Source organism: Podarcis raffonei, chromosome Z (assembly GCF_027172205.1).
Source record: "Podarcis raffonei isolate rPodRaf1 chromosome Z, rPodRaf1.pri, whole genome shotgun sequence".
NCBI classification, from domain to species: domain Eukaryota; kingdom Metazoa; phylum Chordata; class Lepidosauria; order Squamata; family Lacertidae; genus Podarcis; species Podarcis raffonei.
Window position 1 is genome coordinate 19,384,917 of NC_070621.1, and position 23,777 is coordinate 19,408,693.

Here is a 23,777-nt window from a genome sequence, read left to right on the forward strand (position 1 = left end):
ACCCCTAGATCCTACTGGCAAGCCAAGAGTTCCCCATCTTTTTTTGAGCAGCTGGTTCTTTCTGCCTTAGTCTGGGCCCAATTCTCCAATCTGTTAATGCCATCTTGAATTCCAATTCTGTCTTCTGCAGCTTTAGCTATCCCTCCCAGTTTGGTGCCATCTGCAAATTGGATGAGCATCCCCTCAAAACCTTCATCGTAGTCATTTATAAAGATGTTTAACAACAATGGGCCCAGAACAGAACCCTGTGGCTCCCCACTTGTCCCTTTTCCCCAGGATGATGAGCAACTATTGGTGAACATTTTTTTCAGTTCAGTCAGTCAACCAGCTACAAATCCACCTAACAGTTACCTCGTTCAGATCACATTTTACCAGTTGCCTCACAATAATACAATGTGGGACTTGGTCAAAAGCCTTGCTGAAATCAAAACTTAAGTCCACAGAATTCCCCTGACCCACCAACCTTGTAACTCTATCAAAAAGAAAGAAAGAAATGAGATTTATCTGGCCTGAGTTGTTTGTTATTTGAGAAAGCCATGCTGGATCTTAGGTATCAATAGCATCTTTTTCTAAGTGCTCACAGACCAACTTTAGATAAGTTTTTAGGAAGGTGCTGCTGGTCAAAGGGCGAGTCTTCTGGAAGAGGACAAAAAGTTGGCACTCGGAAGCCAAAAATGGGATGCAAATTCCTCAGAGCTGCACCCCAGGAATAATTATTTATTCAGTTTCAATTTCCATTCCACCCTTCCTTTGAAGGAGCCAATATGCACTCTGAGCTCCTTTGGAGGAAGGGCAGAATAGCAACTGGATAACTAAATAAATTTATAAATACGCACCGTGACCCTAGTCCTCACTGAGGTGCCTGGATCCGTCGCCTCCAGGCAGAGTCCTAGATAGGGGAAACTTAAATGATGATGATGAAGAAGAAGTAGTTGTGACATTCTCCACAAAGCAAAGGAAACGCGTTAGGGTTCTTCACCACAGTTCTTTTTGTGGTTGCCTGGAGGCGTTTTCACTCAGGTGGAGGCTGAAGCGTTACAAGGCGGACTCGGGGGGGGGGGGTCTTGTCTCAGTGAGGACTAGCCGCATGTGTGGACGGACAGGGGAGGCCAGCCCGCGTGGCGGATAAAAGCCCGCCAAGCGTCCCTTCAGCACCGCGGACAACTCCGGCGCCTCGCCTGGCTTGCCAACGGCTCTGGGGGGCTTTGTTATGTTAAGGAAGCTTCTTGGTATGGGAAGTGAACCCGGGAAGGGGGAGGGGAGAAGAGGAGGAGCGCCCCCTGGGGAGGGGAGGGGGCTCCGCTCAAGTGACGCCCACAAGCTTTGCCAGGGGATATCCCTGGCTGCTGCTAGTCCTGTCGCCCCCTCCCTCTCCCCCACCCAAAACCCTTCAGAGCATCGCAGGGAACAGCCAGAGGTCGACCTGACGCAGCCCGGGCTCCGCGGAGGGAATGTAAAAAGGACCCGCAGCAGCAGGGCCGGGAGTTCCAGGTTGGCCGTCAGAGCTCCCTCTGAGGTTGGGTGTCTTTGCGTGCCTTTCCCCTTCCCCGAAACCTCAACAGGGACCTCTACTCACTTTCTGCCCCAGCACGATGCTCTTGGAGCGAGCCCGGGCCGAGAAAGCGGCCCCTGCCGAGGCCTGCGCCTTCGGCCGGAATGCAGGTAAGGGGGACCCGACGGGGCGGCGGCGGCGGAGGCGCGCGGAGGAGGAGGAGGCTTGGCCGTTGGGGCGGCCATCTGGCCTGGGGGTCCGAGGGGGGGAAGAGAGACGGGGAAAGATAAATTAAGGAAGGAAAGGTTGAGAAGCACTTTGAAGGAAACGGAGGCAGAATGGAAGAAAGGAATGGTTTTAAAGAAAGAGAAGGAAAGAAGAAACCTGCAGAGCGCGCAGCGTCCAGCAGGTCTGCGGGGATGTCCTTCTTGCGGGGAGATCTAAGGCAACCGGTGTTAGCCGGGATGGGAAGTTGGAGCTCCAGGAAGGCGCTGCTACAACTTGGGGGCTCCGGTGAGGGCAGGTGGACTGCAGGTGCCTCAAGTCGCTCTTTGGAGAAGGGCCGAGCAGCGCAGGAGGCGCCGGGGGTCCAGTCAGGATGTTGCTATTCTTTGGTGCTATTATTATACTCCGAACTGTTAGCACGATTGGTACTGATTCTATTACAACTGTTACTATTACTACCATCTTTATTGCACTACTGCAAATTATTACAGCTATTATGACTATCACTGCTATCATCCTTACTATTGTAACAACTATTATTAATTTCTCCTCCTAATTATGGTTGATTTCCTGTAAGGAAATTTTCGAGGCTTTGCATCTCCTTCCGCCTTTTTCTACAGCGACCTTATTTACTTGATGCCATTGTATTCATTCATTCATTCATTCATTCATTTTGTTTTGTTTTGTTTTTAAATATTCTTTTGGTGCTGGAGGGGGCGGGTTGTCCTGAGAAGCGACGGAGGGAATCCTTTTCCAAAATTCATCCTCCCCGGCGGGGGATCGAGCTGTGTCTCTTGGAGATCCATTGGGGAGACCCCCGCTCCAATCCGCTTGTCGCATCGTTTTTTCTATTCGGATGGTACAAAAGCAATCGAAATTCCTTTTTAGAAGTAAAAAAAAAGGAAAGCAAGAAAGCAAGAAAGAAGAAACATAGGCGGAGAGGGGCGGGGTATGTAGGTTAGGAGTCCTTCAAATATTTTTTGCCAATCATAAATATTTTTATAAATAAAGAAGTAAATAAATAAATGGAGGACCTGATTTTGGGGGAAGGGTGTAATTATTTTGTGTGTGGACATAAGACCAAATTTGGGGGGGGGGAGGAGAAAGAAGGGGAAAAAAATTCGTTCCTTCGGGGGCTTTTCTCTCCTCCATAAAGGCCCTCCCTGCCTGTTCCTTAGGGAGTGCTTTTTGGGGTGTGGGGGCAGAAAGAAGAAATAATAATGATGATAATAACAACAATAACAATTAATAACAGGTGACCCTTTTATCCCTTGAAATACACACACACGTTACCCCTATTGAGTGCCAAGTTAAACTTTTTGGGCGCCAAGTTAAACTCCCCCCCCCAAATAAATAATAAAATAAAATAATAAAATAAAATAGGACAAAGGAAATGAATGGGGACAATTTCCAGAGGTGGTGGGTCTGGGAGCCTCGCAACCCTGCACTCGCTTTCCGCTTAACTCTATGAGGCTTACTTTAGAGTAGAGTTGGTCAGGCTTGCACTACAAGGAATTTGATGTTTTTTTAAAAAAAACATTCTTTTTTTATTCATTTGTTATTTGCTTTTCAAATTAAGTGTATTTTTTTAAAAAAATATTTTTGTCACTGTTGTTATTATTACTATTATTTGGATGTCTGCAATTCCTGCATTACAGGAGGTTGGCTTAGATGTCCCGAGTCCGAGAAACGGGTGAGTTGCCTCTCCTGTGTAGGTTTGCACTCCCCATAGAGGAGCAAGGTTGCACTTTGTGGGTGCTTCTGAATCCAGCTCTGTCATTACTGGAAGCTCAGGAAGCCTTAGTTGCCAGAAGTGCTTTTTACCAACTGCAGCTGGTTGCACGGCTATGCTTGGACCGGGAAAGGCTGGCCGCAGTAGTTCATGCATTGGTTACTTCACTACTGATTTCTGCAACGCGCTCAAGGTGTTAATGTTAGTATATAAAGCCCTTAACAACTCGGGACCAGTTTACTTACAAGGGCAACTTACCCAGCACATGCCTACTCAACCATTTTGAGCAGTGGAATTACTACTACTACTACTACTACTACTACTACTACTACTACTACTTCTACTACTAATTGTATACTGCCCTTCACCTGAAGATCACAGGGTTGTTCACAACATAAAAATACTAAATGAGAAAACAAAATACATAATAAAAGCAAAAACAAACCAACACCCCCACCCCCACCCACAAACACATTTTAAAGACCATAGAATGTTTGAGCCACATGATACCCATTCCAAATTTGTAAGAACTTGATCATTTAGTGTTGCAGCACCTGTACTTTGGAACTCCCAGCCTATTGATATGAAGCGTGCGCCTTTGCTGAACTCTTTTTGGTGACTGCTAAAAACATTCTTTGTTTGTAGATGCTTAGAGAGTGGAGGTAATCTAAATTGGTTTTAGTATTTTATGTTTTTGTATGTTTTAAAGTATGGTTGTGAATTGTTCTTAATTCTTTTGTTTTATCATTTTGTAAACTATTTTGAATTTGTTTGTTTTTTACAATCAAGCGATGTATAAATTTCAGAAAATAAAATAAATAAATAAATAAATAAATAAATGACCCTTGAGGTCCCTTCCAACTCTACAGTTCTAGGATTCTTTGTATGTTCTGCACTACAGTGTTAATACTATGCTGGTAGGTTGCTAAATCACAATGAAATTGTCAATACCTTTGCCTAATGCAATAAACTTATTGAATTGAAATTATTATTATTATTTATTACCTGCCCTTCTCCCAAAGGGCCCAGGGCAGATTTCAGCATTAAAGTACAATTTTAAAATGACTTAAAAGTATTGCCCCCTTTTGCACTATTCATTTATTTATTGCCTTCTATTCCCCCCTCCCTTTTCTGTCTCCAATGATCTCAATTCAGCATAAATGGTTCTCTCCCTTTCTTCATTTAATCCAGGGATAGACAAACTCAGCCCTCTAGATATATTGAGACTACAATTCCCACCATCCCTGACCACTGGTCCTGCTAGCTAGGGATGATGGGAGTTGTAGTCCCAAAACATCTGGAGGGCCAAGTTTGCCTATGCCTGGTTTAATCCCTACAACAACACTGCAAGGGAGCTTAGGCTGAGAGGAGGCAGTGACAGACCACCAAGTTCATACCCATTGAGCTTCATGGACCATTGAGCTTCATTTGAATCCTGGCCTCTCCCAGGTTTTAGTCTTCACTGAATACCCAAAACAGTAGAATTATAGAAATGTAGAGTTGGAAGGGACCCTGAGGGTCATCTAGACCAACCCCCTGCAATGCAGGAATCTCAACCTTTCACTAAAAACCTCCAAGGAACTCTCTTGGGGGAGTGTGTTCCATTGGTTTATAGCTCTTACACTCAGAAAATTCTTCCTTTTTTCTTGTAACTTGAAGCCATTGGTTCAGGTCCTACCCTTTGGAGCAGGAAGAAACAAGCTTGCTCCATCTTCCATGTGAGAGCCCTGTCCTCATAAGGCTTGGTTTCCAGACCCTTGGTCACCTTGGCCACCTTATGAGAAAGGTAGGTAGGGCTGAGAGAAGACAGTAATCAGCCCAATGTCCTGCAGTGAGCTTCATGCCCAAGTGGGGATCTGAACCCTGGTTATCTCCCGGGTTCTAATCCTCATTGAATTTCCACAACAACCCTGCAAGGTAGCTTAGGTTAAGCACAATTATCTTTGTGTACGTTTAGGCATGAGAATTCTGCACCAGATAGAATGGATGGACAGCCAGAATCATAGTGCGCAATTCCTGGCCTTGTCCTTCCTGGAGAGTAAATCCTTTTGGCAATCTCTATGGGATTCAAGGGTCCAGCAGATGTTGTTTTTGGGCTGCTGAGTGTGGTCTGCCAATAGACATGTAATACTTTTAAATGGCCTTCACAAATTAAAAGGGAAGAAAACAGGAGTGTCTGCCAGATCTATGGCCTTGATGCCATCCCATGCAAGGCAGACCTCTGCCTCCGGGGGCATCTTGAGACTCCCCCCCCCCAAATCCAACTGATTTTTTTCCACTCTATTTCTCCATGTTTAATTTTCTGGGGTTTGGGATGTTTGGCCTTTTCTGATAACTTAGACTCTCAGCTACTCGCCTTCCATTTTTCTTCTTGTTTAAATACACTCTAAGGAACTGGAATGGGACAGTGAATTTTCTGTCCTGAGAATTGTTTTTTTTAAAAAAAGTCTGGCTGGATCTAAGTCAAAAATACACATTTGAAATTCAGGGGTGAGCCATCCATAACCCCATTTTGGGCTTTCAAAAAAATATAAATTTTATTAATAAATAAAATAAACCAAAGATAAAGGGAAAGAAATCTTGTTACAGCAGGTTGAAAATAATCTTAGGTAGGACATAATGCAGTGATTTCATTGGACTTATTACCCATCCTTCACCAACAGCTTCCAGGGTGGAGTACAAGTTAATTCTGCCCCCCCCCCCAAGTTAAACCAGATTGCAATTGGAGGAATGGAGCTGCAAACACCCTGGGGGTAAAAGGTAAAGCAGAATGGTGGATTTCTGGTGGCCCAGAATAGCACTGGAAAGCTTTTGGGCTGCACAGAATTTCTCAGCACCCAGCCTGGCGATTCCAATAAACATTGGGGGGTGGGCAGAATCTGACTGCAAAAGCCATCCAAATCCCTTGGAAGGTGATGGACCCCCACCCTTCATTGGAGATATTTAAGCAGAGGTTTGATGGTCATCTGTCAAGGATGCATTAGCTGGAATTCCTACATTTTGGGGCAACGGGGTGGAGATGACCTTTAGGTCCCTACCAGCCTTACGATTCTGTGATTCTAGTGTTCTCCCTCTGTCCCTCCCCCTCCCCACTTTGCCACCTTTCCCCATATCATCCAAAAGAGGGCCATGGGTGTCTCCCAGTCGTGAATTCTTGGGGTGGAGGTGGGGTCAGCTTGCCCTTCCTGGGTGAGAGTCGTGGTGCTTTTCTCCCCCACGCGTCGTGGGATGCTGCCTTCGAGGAAAAGGACCCCCAAAAGGAAAGGCTGGAGAATAACGGGCAGTAACTCATCCAGCTGGGGAACCTTTTAGCTGATTAAATTGCCTTCCTCCGACCCATTAGCAAATTAAATTTAAATAACTTTGCATATTGCCAACACACAGTATGAAGGGCCTGAGATTAGCTCATGAGGCAACAGAGAGAGAGAGAGAGAGATGCCGCTTTTTAGACGCTGAGATCGGCCTAGCAGTGAGGCGAACATATTATTTAATAATAATAATAATAATAATAATAATAATAATAATAATAGGTATTATTGTATGTATATCCCTTTTTATAGCCTTTCCCCCGAGAGGAACTTGAGGCAGGTTACAGTTAAAATAGAAACAAACAAAATGCAGCGTAAACAGAGAGAGAGAGGGGGGGGGAAGCAATCATTTAAAACAATTAAATACACACACACACCCCAGTTGCTTCCCAAAATTGATATTATTAAAATTATTATTATTATTTATTAAGTATTCAATTTATATCCTTCGGGGAAGGGTGGGATATAAACCGAATAACTAACTATGTAATTTTATCACTTATTTATTTCATAATCTTCATTTCAGATTAATGGTTTAAATGGTTTAAAAGCCTCAAAGTGGTTTATGAGAAGAATAAAACCATGAAGTTACTGATAGGAAAAATTAATACTTTCAAAAGTAAAACAGCAACATTGTTTTTAAAGTAACTGAAATTGGTCTTAAAATGTATTCTTTGTTTTATGCTATACGCCGCCCCGAGGTCTCTTAATGAAAGGCGGTAAATAAAGTTAATAAATAATTAGTAGCAATAGTCCTTGCATGCTGTCATCCACATGGCGTCAAAGCAGACTTGCAGAATGTTTATGTTACATAAATTATATTTTGCACTGCACACATAATGTGTATTTAGTTTCCAAAAAAAGAAGAAGAAAAAAAAGGTTACACAAGATTCTGCAAAATGCAGCGTTATCAGATAGAATCTGACAGCAATCTACATAGTCCAAGTAAAATTAGAGATAGCTGGTTTGATTCATGGGGTGCTTTAGTTGCGATTCTTGCGCCCCAGGGACTCTGGCTAGCTGGCCCTTGGGGGTTCCTTATGACTCTAAAATTCTATGATTCTGTGTACGGGAAAACCCAGGCTTGGACTTTCGGGACCACTTAGGGGCAAACCGGGACCTTCGAAGACCAGGTCCCTTCGGAGTCCGGCCTCCCTGGCCCCTCCCAGAGGAACACCCCTATCCATCTTCTCCTGCCTGTTTTCCTCACTCTCCTTCTGGGGAACTCCTCGACCCCACCTGCCTGCTGTGCACCATCGATCTTGGGCTCTCGCCTTGATTTCCCCAGGCACCCCCCACCCATTGATCCATGGGCAGTGGAAGACGCCTCTAGCCAGAGCAAAGGGCCGTCCTTTTTGTGTGTGTGGGGGGGGGGCACCTGTTCCTTGCGCTCCTTTTTCTTCCTGCGTTTCCTTTGGAAGGAGAATCCACCACCTTTGGAGGTACTGTAATAGGACTACAGAGTTGGATGGGATCTCCAATGGTAATCTAGCCTAACCCCTTGCAATGCAGGAATTAGTGCCTTTGAGGACCAGCCAAGTTGCCTTTTGGGGTCTGCCAGTGGGGGCGGGGCATTTATAACGCTGGTAAAACTGGCCCTTGCTGCTAGAAAACTAGCAGCTCAGGGAGTAATAGAGCCTAAAGGGCAGGATTTCTAGCTGCAGAAAGTTGGGCGGGGGCAGGGGCTTTTGTCTAAGTGCCTTTTATCTATCAACGGGTCTCGCGTCCATGGGAGCAAAGTCCGAGCAAGGGCTTAATAAGGACATGCAGAAGAGTTCAGTTCCCTTTTCAACGATTACTTTTTGCATGTTTTTATTATCATTCTCTTTTATTATTAAACATAGTAAACCAAAGATAAAGTGCATAAAGAAATCGTGTCACAGCTGGTTAAAAGCAGCATAAAGTTTGAAATTGTTGTTCCAGAACATCACAAAAAGTCCCCATGAAACTGTCAGGCTGGTTTATATGTATTCTTTTGCACGCTTTTAACTTTTTGTATTTTCTCTGCCTTTTAATTTGTGGCCACCTGGAGTCTAGGGAAAAGTCAGGATACACATATAATAAATAATATATGCTTAATTAATAATTAATAATAGAAATAATGTTAACCTATTATAGCGTTTCAATTCTGTGCAAGTTTCAAACTCTCGCTGCCAATTTTTTCTCAGTCATATCATCTTTTGTAGATACTGTTTTGAGGTATCCCCCCTCAAAGCAGTGTGTAAATTGTATGAAATAAATATGAAATTAATTAATAAATAATAGAAAGAAAACGAAGAGATAGATGGATTCTTTCAGCAGCAACAACAACAAAAAAAGGATTGATTGATCGAGTGACTGAGTGATTTCTAAACCCTTTATTGTTATGTATTTTTTAAAAAAGGTAAGGTTTATGTATATTTTAATCCGTCTGACCACTTGGGTCTCAAGGCGGCTCACAAGAAATACACGAATGAAAATCAAGCCAATTTGAAAACAGGGATCCTCGATACGCCCAAAACTCAGTTTCTCCACAGCATAACAGGTTGATCCCCCACTTTTTAAAAAAGCGTAAACTTCCTTCGTTGGAGGTTTTAAAATAGAGGTTGGATGGCCACCTGTCAGGAATACTTAGGCCCCCATTCGTCTTCTGCGCCAAAGGGGCTCCTTCACGGTGTACTGTGAAGCAAATAAACTAACTCAGGGACTCACTCAGGGAGGCAACGCTTCGGCTGGAACTCCCAGTAGCCAAGCTACTACATTCAGGGGATGTTTTGAGTTCTTATTGTGAAATATTGATGATAATATTTCAGTCTCCTCTTATTAGTTCTTACGAAACCTTTAAGACAACATTTTAGTTCTCTGCTAATTGTATGTTCCTTATGTTTCCGCCGAGCCTTTATTTATTTAGTAAAATTTAGTAAAACGTATACACGTTGATTGTAAAACAAAACTCAGAGCGGCTTTCCTGCTTCAAAATACCCGGCTGCACTGTCGCTGTCCGTGGTGCTGAAGCGGCGGGCGGGGACGTGAGCGGGCAGGCTGGGCTTCCCCCGACCGCGCACCTTAAAGGGGCGGTTCTCGCAGTTCTCCTCTCCGCCCCGCCCCCCAGTCTCCTACGTCCGCCTTGCCCAGTTTGGAGGTGCGGCAGGATGGAGCCCCCCGTCGGCACCCAGACGCTCCTCGCCCTCCTGGCCCGCAGAGGTAAGATGGGGGGCGCGCTCATCTGAAGGGAGACAAGTCCCCACCCAAATAAAATATTGCGAAGGAGGGAAAAGGGAGCGCGCCCCCAATTCTGTCTTCGGATTTGCTCCCCCTCCTCCAGATTCGGGGTGCGGGGGAGAGACGTCCGAAAAAGAGTTGTCTGTCCATCTCGGAAAGGGGAGATCGGAAAGGGGCTGGGGTTGGTGGTGTTGGCTGAGCGGGAGAGAGAAAAGAATGATCGGTGGATCGGGGCCGCCAAGAAACTTCTTGCGAGGGAGGAAGATTTGGAGAGCCCCTCCGCCGAATTGGACCTTTCCCACCATATATATATATATATATATATATATATATATATATATATATATTTGCACAATCGCATTTGGGTGGACGGTTAATATAAATCATATAAACGACTACTTTGCAGAAGGAACACAAACGTAGGGAATTGGCTGAAAAGGGAAACAGGGGTGCCTAAAAAATATCAAAATAAGCTCTAGAACTGAACCACTTTAACGGGGAAATCTATTTCAGATTTTTATCTTACACAATGGATGTTGGTTTATATCATATATGTATGCTCTGCATTATTTTATGAATATATTGCTACGGACTTCTCATGGCCTTTGGCTGGAACAATAAACTTATTAATTGATTATATGTTTGAGTATAATGCATATTATATTAATTATATTATATTATGTTATTAGAAAAAATATCTTAAAAGCTAAAGGCAAAAAGGGGACAATTCCCCCCCCATAATTTCCATGCTGTTGGGCATGATTTTAGGCATCATATAGTATGGCCTGGTTCTATCAATCCGTATTATTATTATTATTATTATTATTATTATTATTATTATTATTCCCATGGCCAGCTGATTCCTATAATAAAGAAAGAGAAACAATGAATATCAATAATCGGAAATCAGCATATTATAATGTAACCTTCTCCGAAACTGAGTGGGTTTCAGGTATATACAGAAATGTCTCCTTAGATGTTCTTGATTTTCGATTTTGAGTTTTAAGTTGTGTTTGCATTTACAATGGCATCAAAAATTCAGTAATAATAATAATAATAATAATAATAATAATAATAATAATAATACCGTAATTAAAAAGTAAAATGGGGAATGAATGCCAATCGGCCAGTCGTACACACAGGATTGTTTTAGTCGCAGCGGAGAAAATGTTGGACCGGAGTGTTTTCTGCCTTCTTAAAGAAAAAATCCCAATAATAGCTAAAATGGGGTGGTGGTGGTAACTATTTATTTATGCTATTTATTTGTGGTTTATTTTGTATATTAATATCATATTTTTAAAGAAAGGATGGAAGGGTTCCTGTGAGAGTCTTACTGCTCCGTGCAACTGAGTTATCGCCGTCCTGGTAAATGCATCGGCTTGTGATTGGGGGCGGGGGCGGGGGCGTTTTCGCGCCTGAACCTTTCTCCAGCTGCTCTCCGGCGAAAAGGGAACTAAAAACCGTAAAAAGAAATCAAGCCAACCGTCCCCGCCCCCGTGAGGAGACTTGAGCCTAGTTAGGGTCAAGCTGGAGAACTGTTATTATTTTAAACCTGGGGAATTTTAAATTTTCGTTTGGGGAAGGTTATTTTGTTTTGGAAAGTATTTTTTTATTTATTTCGTTTGCGAAGACTCATAGAATCATAGCAGAGTTGGAAGGGGCCCAAATAATCGTCTAGTACAGCCCTCAGCAGTACAGGAATCAGTCACAGAGTCTTTGTGGTTCCTTTTCGTGAGAAAAGGTTAAGAAATGACCCGTCCTGGCTGTTGGTTGCTCTTCTCACAAACCGTGTCTGGAACCCAGAGAAAGAAAATCATGTGTAGAAACGGACACGCAAATAAGTCATTCCGGCTTTTTTGGTGGAGGGTGGAGTCAAGTTCTGGCCCTGGAGGGGGAAAACTTGATTGGTTTCAAGCTTGGATCCTCTTCACAACAACAACAACAACAACAACAACAACAACAACAACAACAACAACAACACTTCATATGTTTAGTTGAGTGTCTCCTTGAACTAAGAAAGACAAAAACTTTCTCTTTTTCGCACTCCTCCAATTATGCACTATGTTTTGTTCAATTTTCTAAATAGGATTTATTTTCAATTTTACAGATATAGATATAGGTAAATGCGAATTAACAACAACAACAACAGTTTTCATTCATTTTCATATTATTTTGCTATAAATTAATGTAAAGGCATATTTCGGTTGAAGCTGTTCCTCAATTTTGGTGTGTGTGTGTATTCCTGTGGTTGATGCGACTGTGATAGTTAAAACAACAATAAACGTCAAATAGATTAATCATCATCATGAATTTATTCATTGCCCGCCCTTCACCCTAAGGTCCCAGGGCGGGTTGCAGCACTAAAACCCAGTATTTAAAAAAACATTTAAAACAACACACGATCCTAAATTTAAGGTGAGTCCTAAAATCCCGAACCGCTGTGTCAAAAGCAATGCATCTGAACCGCTGACGTCTTTCGACAGAAAAAACTTCAAGGAAAGGAAGTATCTAAAATAAATCAGTAGCACGCACAAAAATACTCTCGGGGATATGACGACTGCCACGACTGAAAACGAAAACCAGCCTTGTGTTAAAAAAGGGGGGCGGGGGAGGCACTTGAAACTCGTCGAAACCCAAATTTCCAGAAAGGAAAACAAACAAATAACAGAGTAATAATAATAACAACAGAATAAAATAAGAAAGAAACAAAACGTGAAGGAAAAGCAAGGAAAGTTCCAGGCAAAAACGAGGCAGGGCTGGATGTTTTAAAACCACATTTTGAGCCTTGATTTGTTTCTGCACCCTGCCCACGACTGGGCGCGCGCGCGGTGGGGGAGGGAATCCTTATCGTATATTTATTTCGTAAAATTTATACACCGCTGTATTGTTTAAAAACTCACCCAACACCCACATCCTCAAAGCAGTTTACACAAACCATAAAATTACCAGTAAGGAAAAATCAACAGCAATAATTTAGCTTTCCTATTTTTGGCGGTGATTTTGATGGGACTTGATTCGTTTTTTTGATGGGACTTGATAGCGGTGGTGGAGGAGGAAGGCGACGTGTGTGGGTTCAGACCAATGGGAGGGCGGAGGAAGACCCCCCCTTGGAAAATCGAAAAATACTTTAAAAAGGGGGGGGGCAAATGGGGGCGGCGGAGGAAGCCACAGCAAAAGTGAGCAATGCAACAGGTTCCCCGTCTGCCAAGGCCATGATCCTGCTACCTTGCTTCTGAGCCAACGTGCCTTAGGATCGGGTTGCTCCTTAAACAATCCATTTCTCTCTGTCTCCCCACCTCCCAGTTCCTGGGGATGCCAGTGGGCGGCTCGCTTCCCAGTGGAAGTGAAGGGGGGGCAGGAAAGACATTGTGCTCCCCCACCCCGAAAAAGGCTCACCGGCATCCATCCCAAGGCGCTGTGCGACCGCTCAAGAACTGGGCGCGCAAGAGGCAGAAGTGAGGGGAGAGCGACATGCCTAGATTAATCACTCAATTACTGAATTGAGCGAACTAATCTGCATGTCTCTAAAATCACCAGGTTGTTTTCTTTTTAACACCTGTAAAGGATATATTCTATTATGTTTTTAATTTTTATTTATGTATTTATCACTGTATTTACCGGCCATAAGGCCTTTGGGGGATCATAGAATCGTTGAGTTTGAAAGGAAAGTCTTTGTTTCTGGCAACATTTGAGATCAGTGGCTGGGAGAACATTTTAAACTTCTTTTAGAATGCTTTAAAAATAGTTTGGGGTTTTTTTTATAAATAAAATCATTAATGTATTAGAATCAGCATTGCAGAATTGGAAGGGACCATGAGGGCCATCTAGTCCAGCCCCCTGCACTGCAGGAATCACAGCTAAAGGATCACAGCATTCTAGAAGGGGGCCAGTGGCAGACTTTGGGCTCTCAAATTTCAGCAGCACCCTGTGCAACGCAGAAAAAAACTCAGCGCCCCCACCTCTCACGCTCCGTCCTACACTAAGGGGATCCGAAAAGCCATCTAGTTAAGCCCACTGCAATGTAGTGCCAAAAACTGGACTCCAGGTGAGGTCTGAGCAGGGCAGAATGGAGCAGTACTATTCCTTCCCTTGCTCTGGCCTAAAATCTCATTAGCCCTTTTTGCTGCTGCATCAAACCCGTTGCAAGGTTGCAAACACCTGGCTTGACAGGTGTCTCTGTGTCTTTCTCCCCGACAGAGGTCCCGCTATGCGCAGGGTGCAACCAGCACATTGTGGACCGCTTCATCCTGAAGGTGCTGGACCGGCACTGGCACAGCAAGTGCCTGAAGTGCAGTGATTGTCAAGTCCAGCTAGCGGAGAAGTGCTTCAGTCGCGGGGAGAGCGTCTACTGCAAGGAGGACTTCTTTAAGTGAGTCCTGGGGGTGGAGGAGGAGGGGGATCAAATGGGCCACAAGGGAGTGCGTTTCCTAAGGGGAGATCCCTGTTGGGATCCACCCCCTGTGCAACAAAATAAAGTCACAGAATCAAAGAATCACAGAAGGGGAAGGAATCCTCCTAAGGCCACCTGGTTCAAGTCCCTACAATGTAGGAATCACAACTAAATAATTGCAAGCCTTGCCTGGAGGTAGGACTCAGGCCAATTCATATCCTGCAAAAGCCAAAGAAAGAGTTGTCCATTGGAGGCATAAGAACACCAGCAGAGCCATGCAGGATCAGGCCAGTGGCCTGTCTAGTCCAGCCACCAGTCCTCATTGTGGCCAGGTTTATGATGACAGTGGTACCTCCATGCCCAGGGGCAGTATACTCCTGAACACCAGGTGGTGGGGAACCGGAGAGTTGCTGTTGCGCTTGGATCCTGCTTGTGGGCTTGTTGGTCACTGTGAGGACAGGATGCTGTATGACATAGACTCCCTTTAGCCCAATCCAGCAGCCAGACTCTTGTTATGTTCTAATGGAACCTCCAGGTCCAGAGGCAGTCTATCTCAGTTCCTAGGTTCTGGGGGCATTTGGCCGCTGTGAGAACAGGATGCTGGACTAGATGGGCCCCCTTTGGCCTGATCCACCTGCAACAACCAGGTTTTGCTTGGGCATGGACAGAATTCCCCTCCCATCATGAATAAAGACAGCCAGCTCCCTGTACCACTTGCACTTGCATTATGGACTTTCAGGGGGATGAGTGCGCATGACTCCAGATTTCACTCTGTGTCCATTTTTTGGGAAGGTGTCCCAGCATGCTCTTGGGCCCCTTCAACAGCAGAATTGTACAATAAATTCCCCATTTGTAAGTTCTCAAATCTTTCACTGTGGTAGCACCTACACTTTGGAACTTCCTGTCTATTGATATCAGGCAGGCACCTTCTTCAGAGTACTCTTTTTGGCACCAGCTAAAAACATTTTTTTGTTTAGACAAACCTCTCCAGACATTGAGAAAGTTGGTGTGAGTTTTAATTTAGTCTATTATTATTTTAACTTTTCAAAAGTCTTAAATTGTTATTAATTCTTCTTATTGGTAACTTTATTGTTTCATCTTTTTGGAAACAGCTGTGAGGCTTTTTTTTTAGTATCAAGCAATGTATAAATTTTATGAGAGAAAACTTGTCCCTGCTGATTTATTTCAAGAGGCTTTGCTGCAGTTGTTTAATTAAAGATGAGTTTTAATTTGTCTTTAGTCTATTGGTTATTTTAACTTTTTGAATTTCTTACATTATTGCCAATTTTTCTTAGTGATCATTTTAATGCTTTATCATTTTTGTAAAATGACTATGAGATTTTTTTATTTTTTATTTTTACAATTGAGCAGCATACAATATCTTATGAAATAAGTAAATAATAAATAAGTACATCCAGGAGCTGTCAATTGACTATGGGATCATCTTCTTTGCATCATAGAACCATAGAACTGGAAGGGATCCCAAGGATTACCTAATTCAGTGCTCCCCAAATTTGGGCCTCCTGCTGCTTTTGAACTACAATTCCCATCATCCCTGAACACTGGTCCTGCTAGCTAGGGATGATGGGAGTTGTAGTCCAAAAACAGCTGGAAACCCAAGTTTGGGAAACCCTGATCTAGTCCAACCCCCGCAAGGCAAATTATCCTGGACCACAACAGGAATGTAGTTTCTTCAGCAATGATAGGAAAATTTCAAGGAAGGAATCAGAACATATTAATTTACAGAATCATAGGATTGTAGAGTTGGAAGGGGTACCAAGAGTCATCTAGTCCAACCCTCTGCCATGCAAGAATCATAACTAAAGCTCTCTTCCTTTCAATGACCAAACAGGAGGTTTGGGACCAAATGTGCAGCCTGTCAACAGGGGATTCCTCCAACACAGGTTGTGCGGAGAGCCCAAGACTTCGTCTACCACCTCCACTGCTTCTCCTGTGTTGTCTGCAAGCGGCAGCTGGCCACAGGGGACGAATTCTACCTCATGGAGGACAGTCGCCTGGTTTGCAAAGCTGACTACGAGACAGCCAAGCAGAGAGGTGGGTCGCACCCAGAAGGCTCCCTGTTATTTCATCTCCAATATTTATGGAGCATTTTCACCATAGATGGTCACAAAGTGGTGCTCACTTTGAGGGGGTTGCCTCCCCTAGTACGGAGTGTCTTGGCACACTCATTGTCACATGGATTTCTTATCTGCTTTGAAAGTTCTCCAACCTCTCTTTACACCTGGGGTGGGTGATGTATTTTCTGTTGAGGACCACATTCTATCAGGGGGAATCTGTCAGGGGGTATATGATGGAAATGGGCAGAGCCAGAGTCACTTGGTCAGTTTCCCTAAGAAAATTGGAAACAGATTTTGGAGGTGTTGATTCCTAAATTTTATTCCAATCCATTAGAAGAATTTGTGTGCTGATATCTGATTCCCATATCGTTTGAAGGGGTTCCATAGATCCGTAAGTTACATTAAGCAATAAAGAGTACCATTTAACTCTTCCCCCCGCCTCTATCCATTGTGTTTAATAAATTTTCAGTTTTTGTCAAGGGCCTCAGAGCTTGTATTTTTACATACGCTTTTATAATAAAACTATCTATTTGATTAAACTAAATCCAGCTTGTGTAAAAATTTGACAAAGTTTATTTTATTGGGTTAATGGAGGCTGATTATTGGTATAAAAATCTCACTATGTGTGTAAATATTCGGATTCCCAAATTATTTCTCCCTTGCTGGGAAAAAATCCAGGTGATGTGATATTGGGATTAATGAAGAAATAACAGATGCAAGTTTAGGTTGCCAGGTTTTCCAATAGTACAATATGAACAGTACAATTAGTAAATTGATTCCATAGAATTGAATCGTAGAATTGTAGATTTGGAAGGGATGCCAAAGGTCACCTTGTCCAGTCTCCTACTATGCAGGATTTGTTATAGAGTTCAGTCCCATTTATGTTGAATTGTTTATACCATTAGTTCAAAAGAGACCAGAGAAATGAAGCACTGGCCAACTCTTTCCAGAGCTATGTGGATTGAATGGACAGCTCAGATTTGGAAAAAAACAGATGTGTGAAATTAGAACAAGAAGGAAAAACAACATAACAAAGGACTTTTAAAAAGTTTGGGCAGGCTTTATTTCATTTTTAATATCTAAGGAATATGGCTTTCAACCGCCTATTGGAAATTTATGGAGGGGCATGCATGTACACACACATGCGCATAAAAGTTACTAGACACTTTTTCTTCTGAGGAGGGTAGGGAGACAAGGTTAGGGGCGGAAAAAATGTTTGCTTGTATTATTTTGGATATATGGAAAAAACAATAAAGAATTCTTTAAAAAACCAAAAAAACAAAAACAAAACCCACAATCCAGAGAATTGGATGGGCTGGGGGTTGATTTAGGGTCATAGGTTTGTGGCTCCTGGAGCTTTGGGATCTTTGATGCCTTGTCTATTGGGGACATTTGCAGAAGCAGAGTCCACAGCGAAGAGACCCCGCACGACAATCACAGCCAAGCAACTGGAGACCTTGAAAAATGCATACAACAATTCCCCCAAGCCGGCCCGGCATGTGAGGGAACAGCTTTCCTCCGAGACCGGCCTGGATATGAGGGTGGTCCAGGTGAGTGACCCTAACTGAGGGCGGGTGGGGCAAGGGAGGGAGCAGGCATTTTCCAGCAAGCATTTTAACTAATGTTTGATTATATATATATTTTTTTACTGATTCTGAATTGCATCTTTGCAAACTGCTTAGAGACCATAATAGTTAAGAGTATATAAACTGTTTAATAAAGAGAAAGAGAGAGAAGAGTGTGTGCTGGGTTGGCAAAATAGTTGCTGGTATGTTACTAATATTGACTGTCATCCACCTGCGACAGCTGCAGGCATTCCTGAACTGGGAAAGCACTGCCATAGTAGTTCATGCACTGGTTACTTCAAGGTTGGATTACTGCACTGAGCCCTCTGTGGGGCTTCCCTCATGCTTGATCCATAGGCTGCAGCCACTGCAGAATGTTGAAGCACAATTGCTGGCTGGACTGGTGCCTTGTCAGCATATAACACCTGTGCTCAGAGATCCGCTATGATTGCTGATTTGCTGCTGAACCAAGTTCAAGTTGTTAGTGTTAGTATATATAAAACCTTAACAACTTGCGACAAGTTTACCTATGAGATTGCCTTACCCATCATGCGCCCTCTTGACTGCTTCAATCAGCAGAATTGGTACTAATATAGGTGCCACATAATAATTATAGCTTTGTAAGAATTTGGTCTTTTGGTGTGGTAGCTTTGGAACTCCCTGTCTCTGGATATCAAGCAAGCAGGCACCTTCACGGTACTCTTTTTGGCAGCTGCTAAAAAGATTCTCATTTAGACAAAGGGGTCCAGATGCCTAGAAAGTTGTTGTAGATTTTAATCTACTTTTCTATGTTTTAGATTTTTCTTGATTTTATTGTTTTATCTTCTTGTAAACTGCTTTGGGTGCTGTTTTTTTTTTACTTTTGAGTAGTGTATAAATTTTATGAAACAAACAAACAATTATTAATATAAATATTTGCTTTGCTTTGATATTTTTTGTTCTGCTTTTCCAACAATGGATGTTGAACTCAAAGCACAATAATCACAATGGCATTAAGAACAACAAAAGATTGCAATCCTTATAACATGCAAATAAAGCAAACACAGCAATAAATTCATCAAAGCAATTTGGCATTTAAATGTGCTGTTAAATATTGTCTATTTGTCCTATTACATGCATGTTTTGAATTGTAGTGTAATGCAAAAGCGATAAATAAAATTATTTATCTGCTTGGATAATTAACCGTTAATAAAAAATTAACTGCTTGGACACCTTCAGGCAGTGGCGTAGCGTGGGTTGTCAGCACCCGGGGCAAGGCAAGTAATTTGCGCCCCCTAACCCTAACCCCCAGATGTTGCGCCCGGTGTGGCCCCCCCCTGCACCCCCCACGCTACGCCACTGCCTTGAGGTAATGAATGGCTAACTGGAGGTAGGAATACCAATAAATATTTATTTATTCAATGTCTTCCCTGCCCTTCACCACAAGGCTACAGCAATTTAAAAACATAGGGCTTTTTTTCAACTAAGTTTTTCTCAGAGTAGACCTACTGGAATGAATGACCATGGCTAAGGTAGTTTCATTAATTCCAACATATCTACTCTAAATAAAACTTAGTTGAATACTTCCCGCCCCCCCCCCCAAAGTTTAAAACAAATTACTGCCACAAGGCCAGGGTAAAGTGGTGCATCTTCAATATATTATTTGCTTATGCTATAAAATTAAATACCACCTGGTTGTTAAAAAAGACCCTTCAAGGCAGTTTACAAAAAGATAAAACAATAAAATCAAGTAACAGTACTTGAAAATGTACAAAACTTTCTAAGCATCTGGGTAGGCTTGTCTAAACATGAATGTTTGAGCAGGTGCCAAAATATCCAGAGGCAGGGAGTTCCAAAGTGTAGTTGCTGCTACACTAAAGAATCAAGTTCATATGCTAGGATTATTATTACTATTATTATTATTATTATTATTATTATTATTATTATTATTATTGACATTTATATACCGCCCTATACTCAACAGATATACCTATACCTGATGGAAACTAATAGCATTTCTATGGTGACAGAATCCCACAACTTCAGAGGTCAATATAAACTTGTATATTAATCTGGTCTGTGACCGTTTTAATAAATTTGATTTGATTTGATTTGAACTTGTATATTGTAAATGTGAGCTTGAACTTGTAGCAGATGCCCAACCCTCAGAAAAATAAAAATAAGTGAGAGATGGACATCTCTGGGGAAATGTCCATGTTGCAGTGAGAGGTGAATTGCAGCTCCCAGGATGGTAGTGGCTTTCTCAGGAGCACTTAAACGTTGCAGATTTAAGAGCTTCCCCTGGCTGCCTCCTCAGGTTTGGTTCCAGAATCGGAGAGCGAAAGAGAAGCGGCTCAAGAAAGACGCTGGGAGGCAGAGGTGGGGGCAATACTTCCGGAACATGAAGCGGTCAAGAGGGAACTCTAAATCCGACAAGGAGAGTATCCAGGAAGAGGGTCCAGACAGCGACGCTGAGGTCTCCTTCACAGGTACATAGAATTGTAGAACTGCATACCCTCCAATATTTCTCCAATGAAAATAGGGACGCTCTATTCCATATTAATAACAATGTTATTATTTATACTCCACTCATCTGACTGGGTTGCCCCAGCCGCTCTGGGTGGCTTCCAACGTATATGAAAACATAATAAAACAATAAGCATTTTTTAAAAAATGACTTCCTATACAGGGCTGACTTCAGATGTCTTCTAGAGGTTGTATCTCCTTGGTTCAGGTGTTGCATAACTCCATACCCTCCAACATTTCTCCAAAGAAAACAGGACTCAGATCTGAATATGGGATGGCTTCTGTAAATCTGGGACTGGCCCTGGAAAATAGGGACACTTGGAGGGTAAGGAATTGGAAAAGATCCCACGGGCCATCTAGCCCAACACACTGCAATGTGCAACATCTGGACATGCATCTGGAAGACAATTTGTTATGCTTGGTGATTGTTGTTGTTTTTTTAATTCAACAAAGTTTGTAAAAATAAAATAAAAATAAAGCTGTTCTCTCTTTCCCCCTTCTTCCAGATGAACCATCTATTTCTGAGATCAGCCACACCAACGGAGTCTATGGCAGCCTTGGGGAAAACTCTCCTGCCCTGGGGCGGCCGGCTGGGGGCAATGGAGGCTTCTCCCTGGAGCACAGTGGACTCCCGGTTCCAGACCAGTATCATGACCTCCGCCCTACCAGCCCTTTGCAGGCCCTGCCTGGCCACCAGCCCTTGATGTCCAGCCTGGTTTACCCTGATGGTGGCCTCAGCCTGGTGGGGCAGAGCGGACAGGGAGTGCCCCAGCCCATGAGGGTGCTGGCAGGGAATGGACCCAGCTCGGACCTCTCCACAGGGAGCAGCGGGGGCTACCCAGACTTCCCTGCGAGTCCTGCCTCATGGCTGGACGAAGTGGATCATGCCCAGTTTTGATGGAGCCCATCACATCTGGCAAGGGTGTGCGCGCTCCCTTGAGACTTTTAAAAAATGGAATGACAATGTTATCTCAACTGGCGTTGGGATCGGCCAGCAAAGATGATGGAGGAAATCCTCCTACAACATCCACTGCCCCAACTGCAGGACTAGCCCCATATTAGGGGCATGTGTGGAAAAATATATAGATGGACCAAGATGCCTTTTGGGCCTGACTGACAGTCTGGAAGTGATTCCTGGGCTGGGCCACTTGCCATTGAACCACAGGGCCAGGCAACCCTACTGATGGCACCAAATGGTTAGGGGAAATGCCAGGAAGTTTCGGTATTTCCCCTAAGGATGGTTGCAGCTTCTGTACAGGGTGCTGTGCGGCTGAGCGCCTAACAGACCTTGTGCTTTCCATAAGATATATGTGTGTCTGGGGAGGGATGTTAATTTTGTTTTTGTTTTTGTTTCTATTTTTTTAAATAACACTGTTCTCCATACATCTCTCAGTGGAAAGAGTGGCCTTTCTGCCATCCCAGGCCTATCAGAAGCTCTTGAAAAAATTACATAGCTTCAAAATTGCTTTCCACAGTGAAAAGAAAGGTGTGTGTATGTGTGTGTGTGTGTGAATACTTCCAAGAGGTGAGATATTTTGAGGAAATACCCTTCTAAGAAAACTCTTAAAAGAATATGAGAGAGAGAGAGAGAGAGAGGGAGGGAGGGAGAATGGGTTTTTTCCTTTTTTTAAAAAAATGCATGCACCCAAGACATAGGTTTTCAAATGCCAATGATGCAATGTTCTTTCTTTCTTTCTTTCTTTCTTTCTTCTTTTATGGCCAAGGTGGCCCTAATTTGTAGGCTACTAGCTGTATTATTTCCATCATGCTGTGAATAAGGTGTATTAATTACAGAACCGGTTCTCATTTTATCATAGGCTCATAGAGATCAGTGGTCTGTATGTGTCATTCATCTCCTGGAGTGGGAAATGGGGTTTGTGTGCTTTTTCAAGTTACTCCTTTTAAAAGTGGTTCTTCTGTGCAATGTCAGGGAGCCTGGCATAGTTGCCAGGAATAGCGGTGACACAAAGGGATCCCAAGGGTCATCTAATCCAACCCCCTGCAATAACTGTGAGCCCTGGCCTTCTCTGCTCCACTCCCCCTCCATGTTTCCTAATTGGAGAGAAGGTGAAAGAAAACACCCCACCCCACGCATCTCCCCACACTTCTTTACTTTCTCTCCAAGCAGTGTAGGCAACTGGGTGGGAAGGTGGGTGCTGGAGGCCAATGGGGTGAGACCTACATTGTCACAGGCTTCCTATTTCCCTGCAATTTTGGGACGTGGGTGGCACTGAGCCTCTTGGGCTTGCTGATCAGAAGGTTGGCAGTTTGAATCCCAGCAATGGGGTGAGCTCCTGTTGCTCTGTCCCAGCTCCTGCCAACCTAGCAGTTTGAAAGCATGCCAGTGCAAGTAGATAAATAGATACTGCTACAGCAGGAAGGTAAATGGCATTTCTGTTTGCTCTGGTTTCTGTCCTGTTGTGCCAGAAGTGGTTAGTCCTGCTGGCCACATGACCCGGAAAGCTGTCTGTGGACCAATGCTGGCTCACTCAGCCTGAAGGCGAGATGAGTGCCGCAAACCCATAGTCGCCTTTGACTGGACTTAACTGTCCAGGAGTCCTTTACCTTTTTTCACCTACAGGCTTCTTATTTCCCTGCAATCCCACATAATGGGGGGATGGGATGCCAAAGGCATTCCTGTCAATTCGTTGTAAGGGTTTTATTCCCTTCAGCAACAAAGAGCCTTGTTGGACCTCAAAGGCTCATAAATGTATTTAAAAGCGTTTATAATATCCTTGAATGTTAAAAAAAAAAGGTGACGCTGCGAACTATCTAAAAATGAACAATATTTCATTAAAACACACAGCCCCAAACCAGCAAATCAGCAATATGAAAACATGCAAAAGCATGGCAGGGTGAATAAAACAGAAATTTGGATGATCCAAAGATGTAGAACAGAAGTCAATCTTACTGGTCAGGGAAAGGCAGGGCAAATGGATTGTGGCATCATCTTTGATGGATTGTGATCCATTTCAGCAGATAAAACTGTGGGCTTTATCTGTAAAAGTTTATAGCATAATCAAGTTGCTAGTCCCTTAAGAAGCCACCCGGCCCTTTGTTGGTTTTGCTGCAAGAGCCAGCTCCTTCATTAACTTGCTAAAGCTGCATTAATTTGTGTGTAAGATTTGAAACATAGTTCTAAAGGGGGAAGAGAAGCATATGTCCTATTTACTGGAGAGCAAAAGGTTTTTAACTGGGCAATCAAACCAATGAGTCAATTAAGGTTCTATGCATGTCTGCTCAGAAGCAAGTCTGAGCTCAATGGGGTATGTACATCAGAG

The 23,777-nt window shown here is 43.3% G+C and overlaps 1 protein-coding gene across 1 annotated transcript; it reads left to right on the forward strand.

The window, feature by feature from the left end:
* The first annotated feature begins 1,322 nt into the window (after positions 1 to 1,322).
* Positions 1,323 to 22,193, forward strand: LHX3 (LIM homeobox 3). The gene is made up of 6 exons (XM_053373630.1): positions 1,323 to 1,662; positions 14,156 to 14,327; positions 16,201 to 16,403; positions 17,825 to 17,976; positions 20,288 to 20,459; positions 21,003 to 22,193. The coding sequence occupies exons 1-6, from the start codon at positions 1,593 to 1,595 to the stop codon at positions 21,392 to 21,394; spliced, it is 1,161 nt and encodes a 386-aa protein (XP_053229605.1). The 5' UTR covers positions 1,323 to 1,592; the 3' UTR covers positions 21,395 to 22,193.
* The last annotated feature ends 1,584 nt before the right edge of the window (positions 22,194 to 23,777 follow it).

Coding starts and splice junctions, on each gene's coding strand:
- LHX3 (XM_053373630.1), top strand. CDS start 1,593: ATGCTCTTGGAGCGAGCCCGGGCCGAGAAAGCGGCCCCTGCCGAGGCC. Junction 1,663..14,155: donor CGCCTTCGGCCGGAATGCAG/GTAAGGGGGACC, acceptor TCTCCCCGACAG/AGGTCCCGCTATGCGCAGGG. Junction 20,460..21,002: donor CGCTGAGGTCTCCTTCACAG/GTACATAGAATT, acceptor CCCTTCTTCCAG/ATGAACCATCTATTTCTGAG.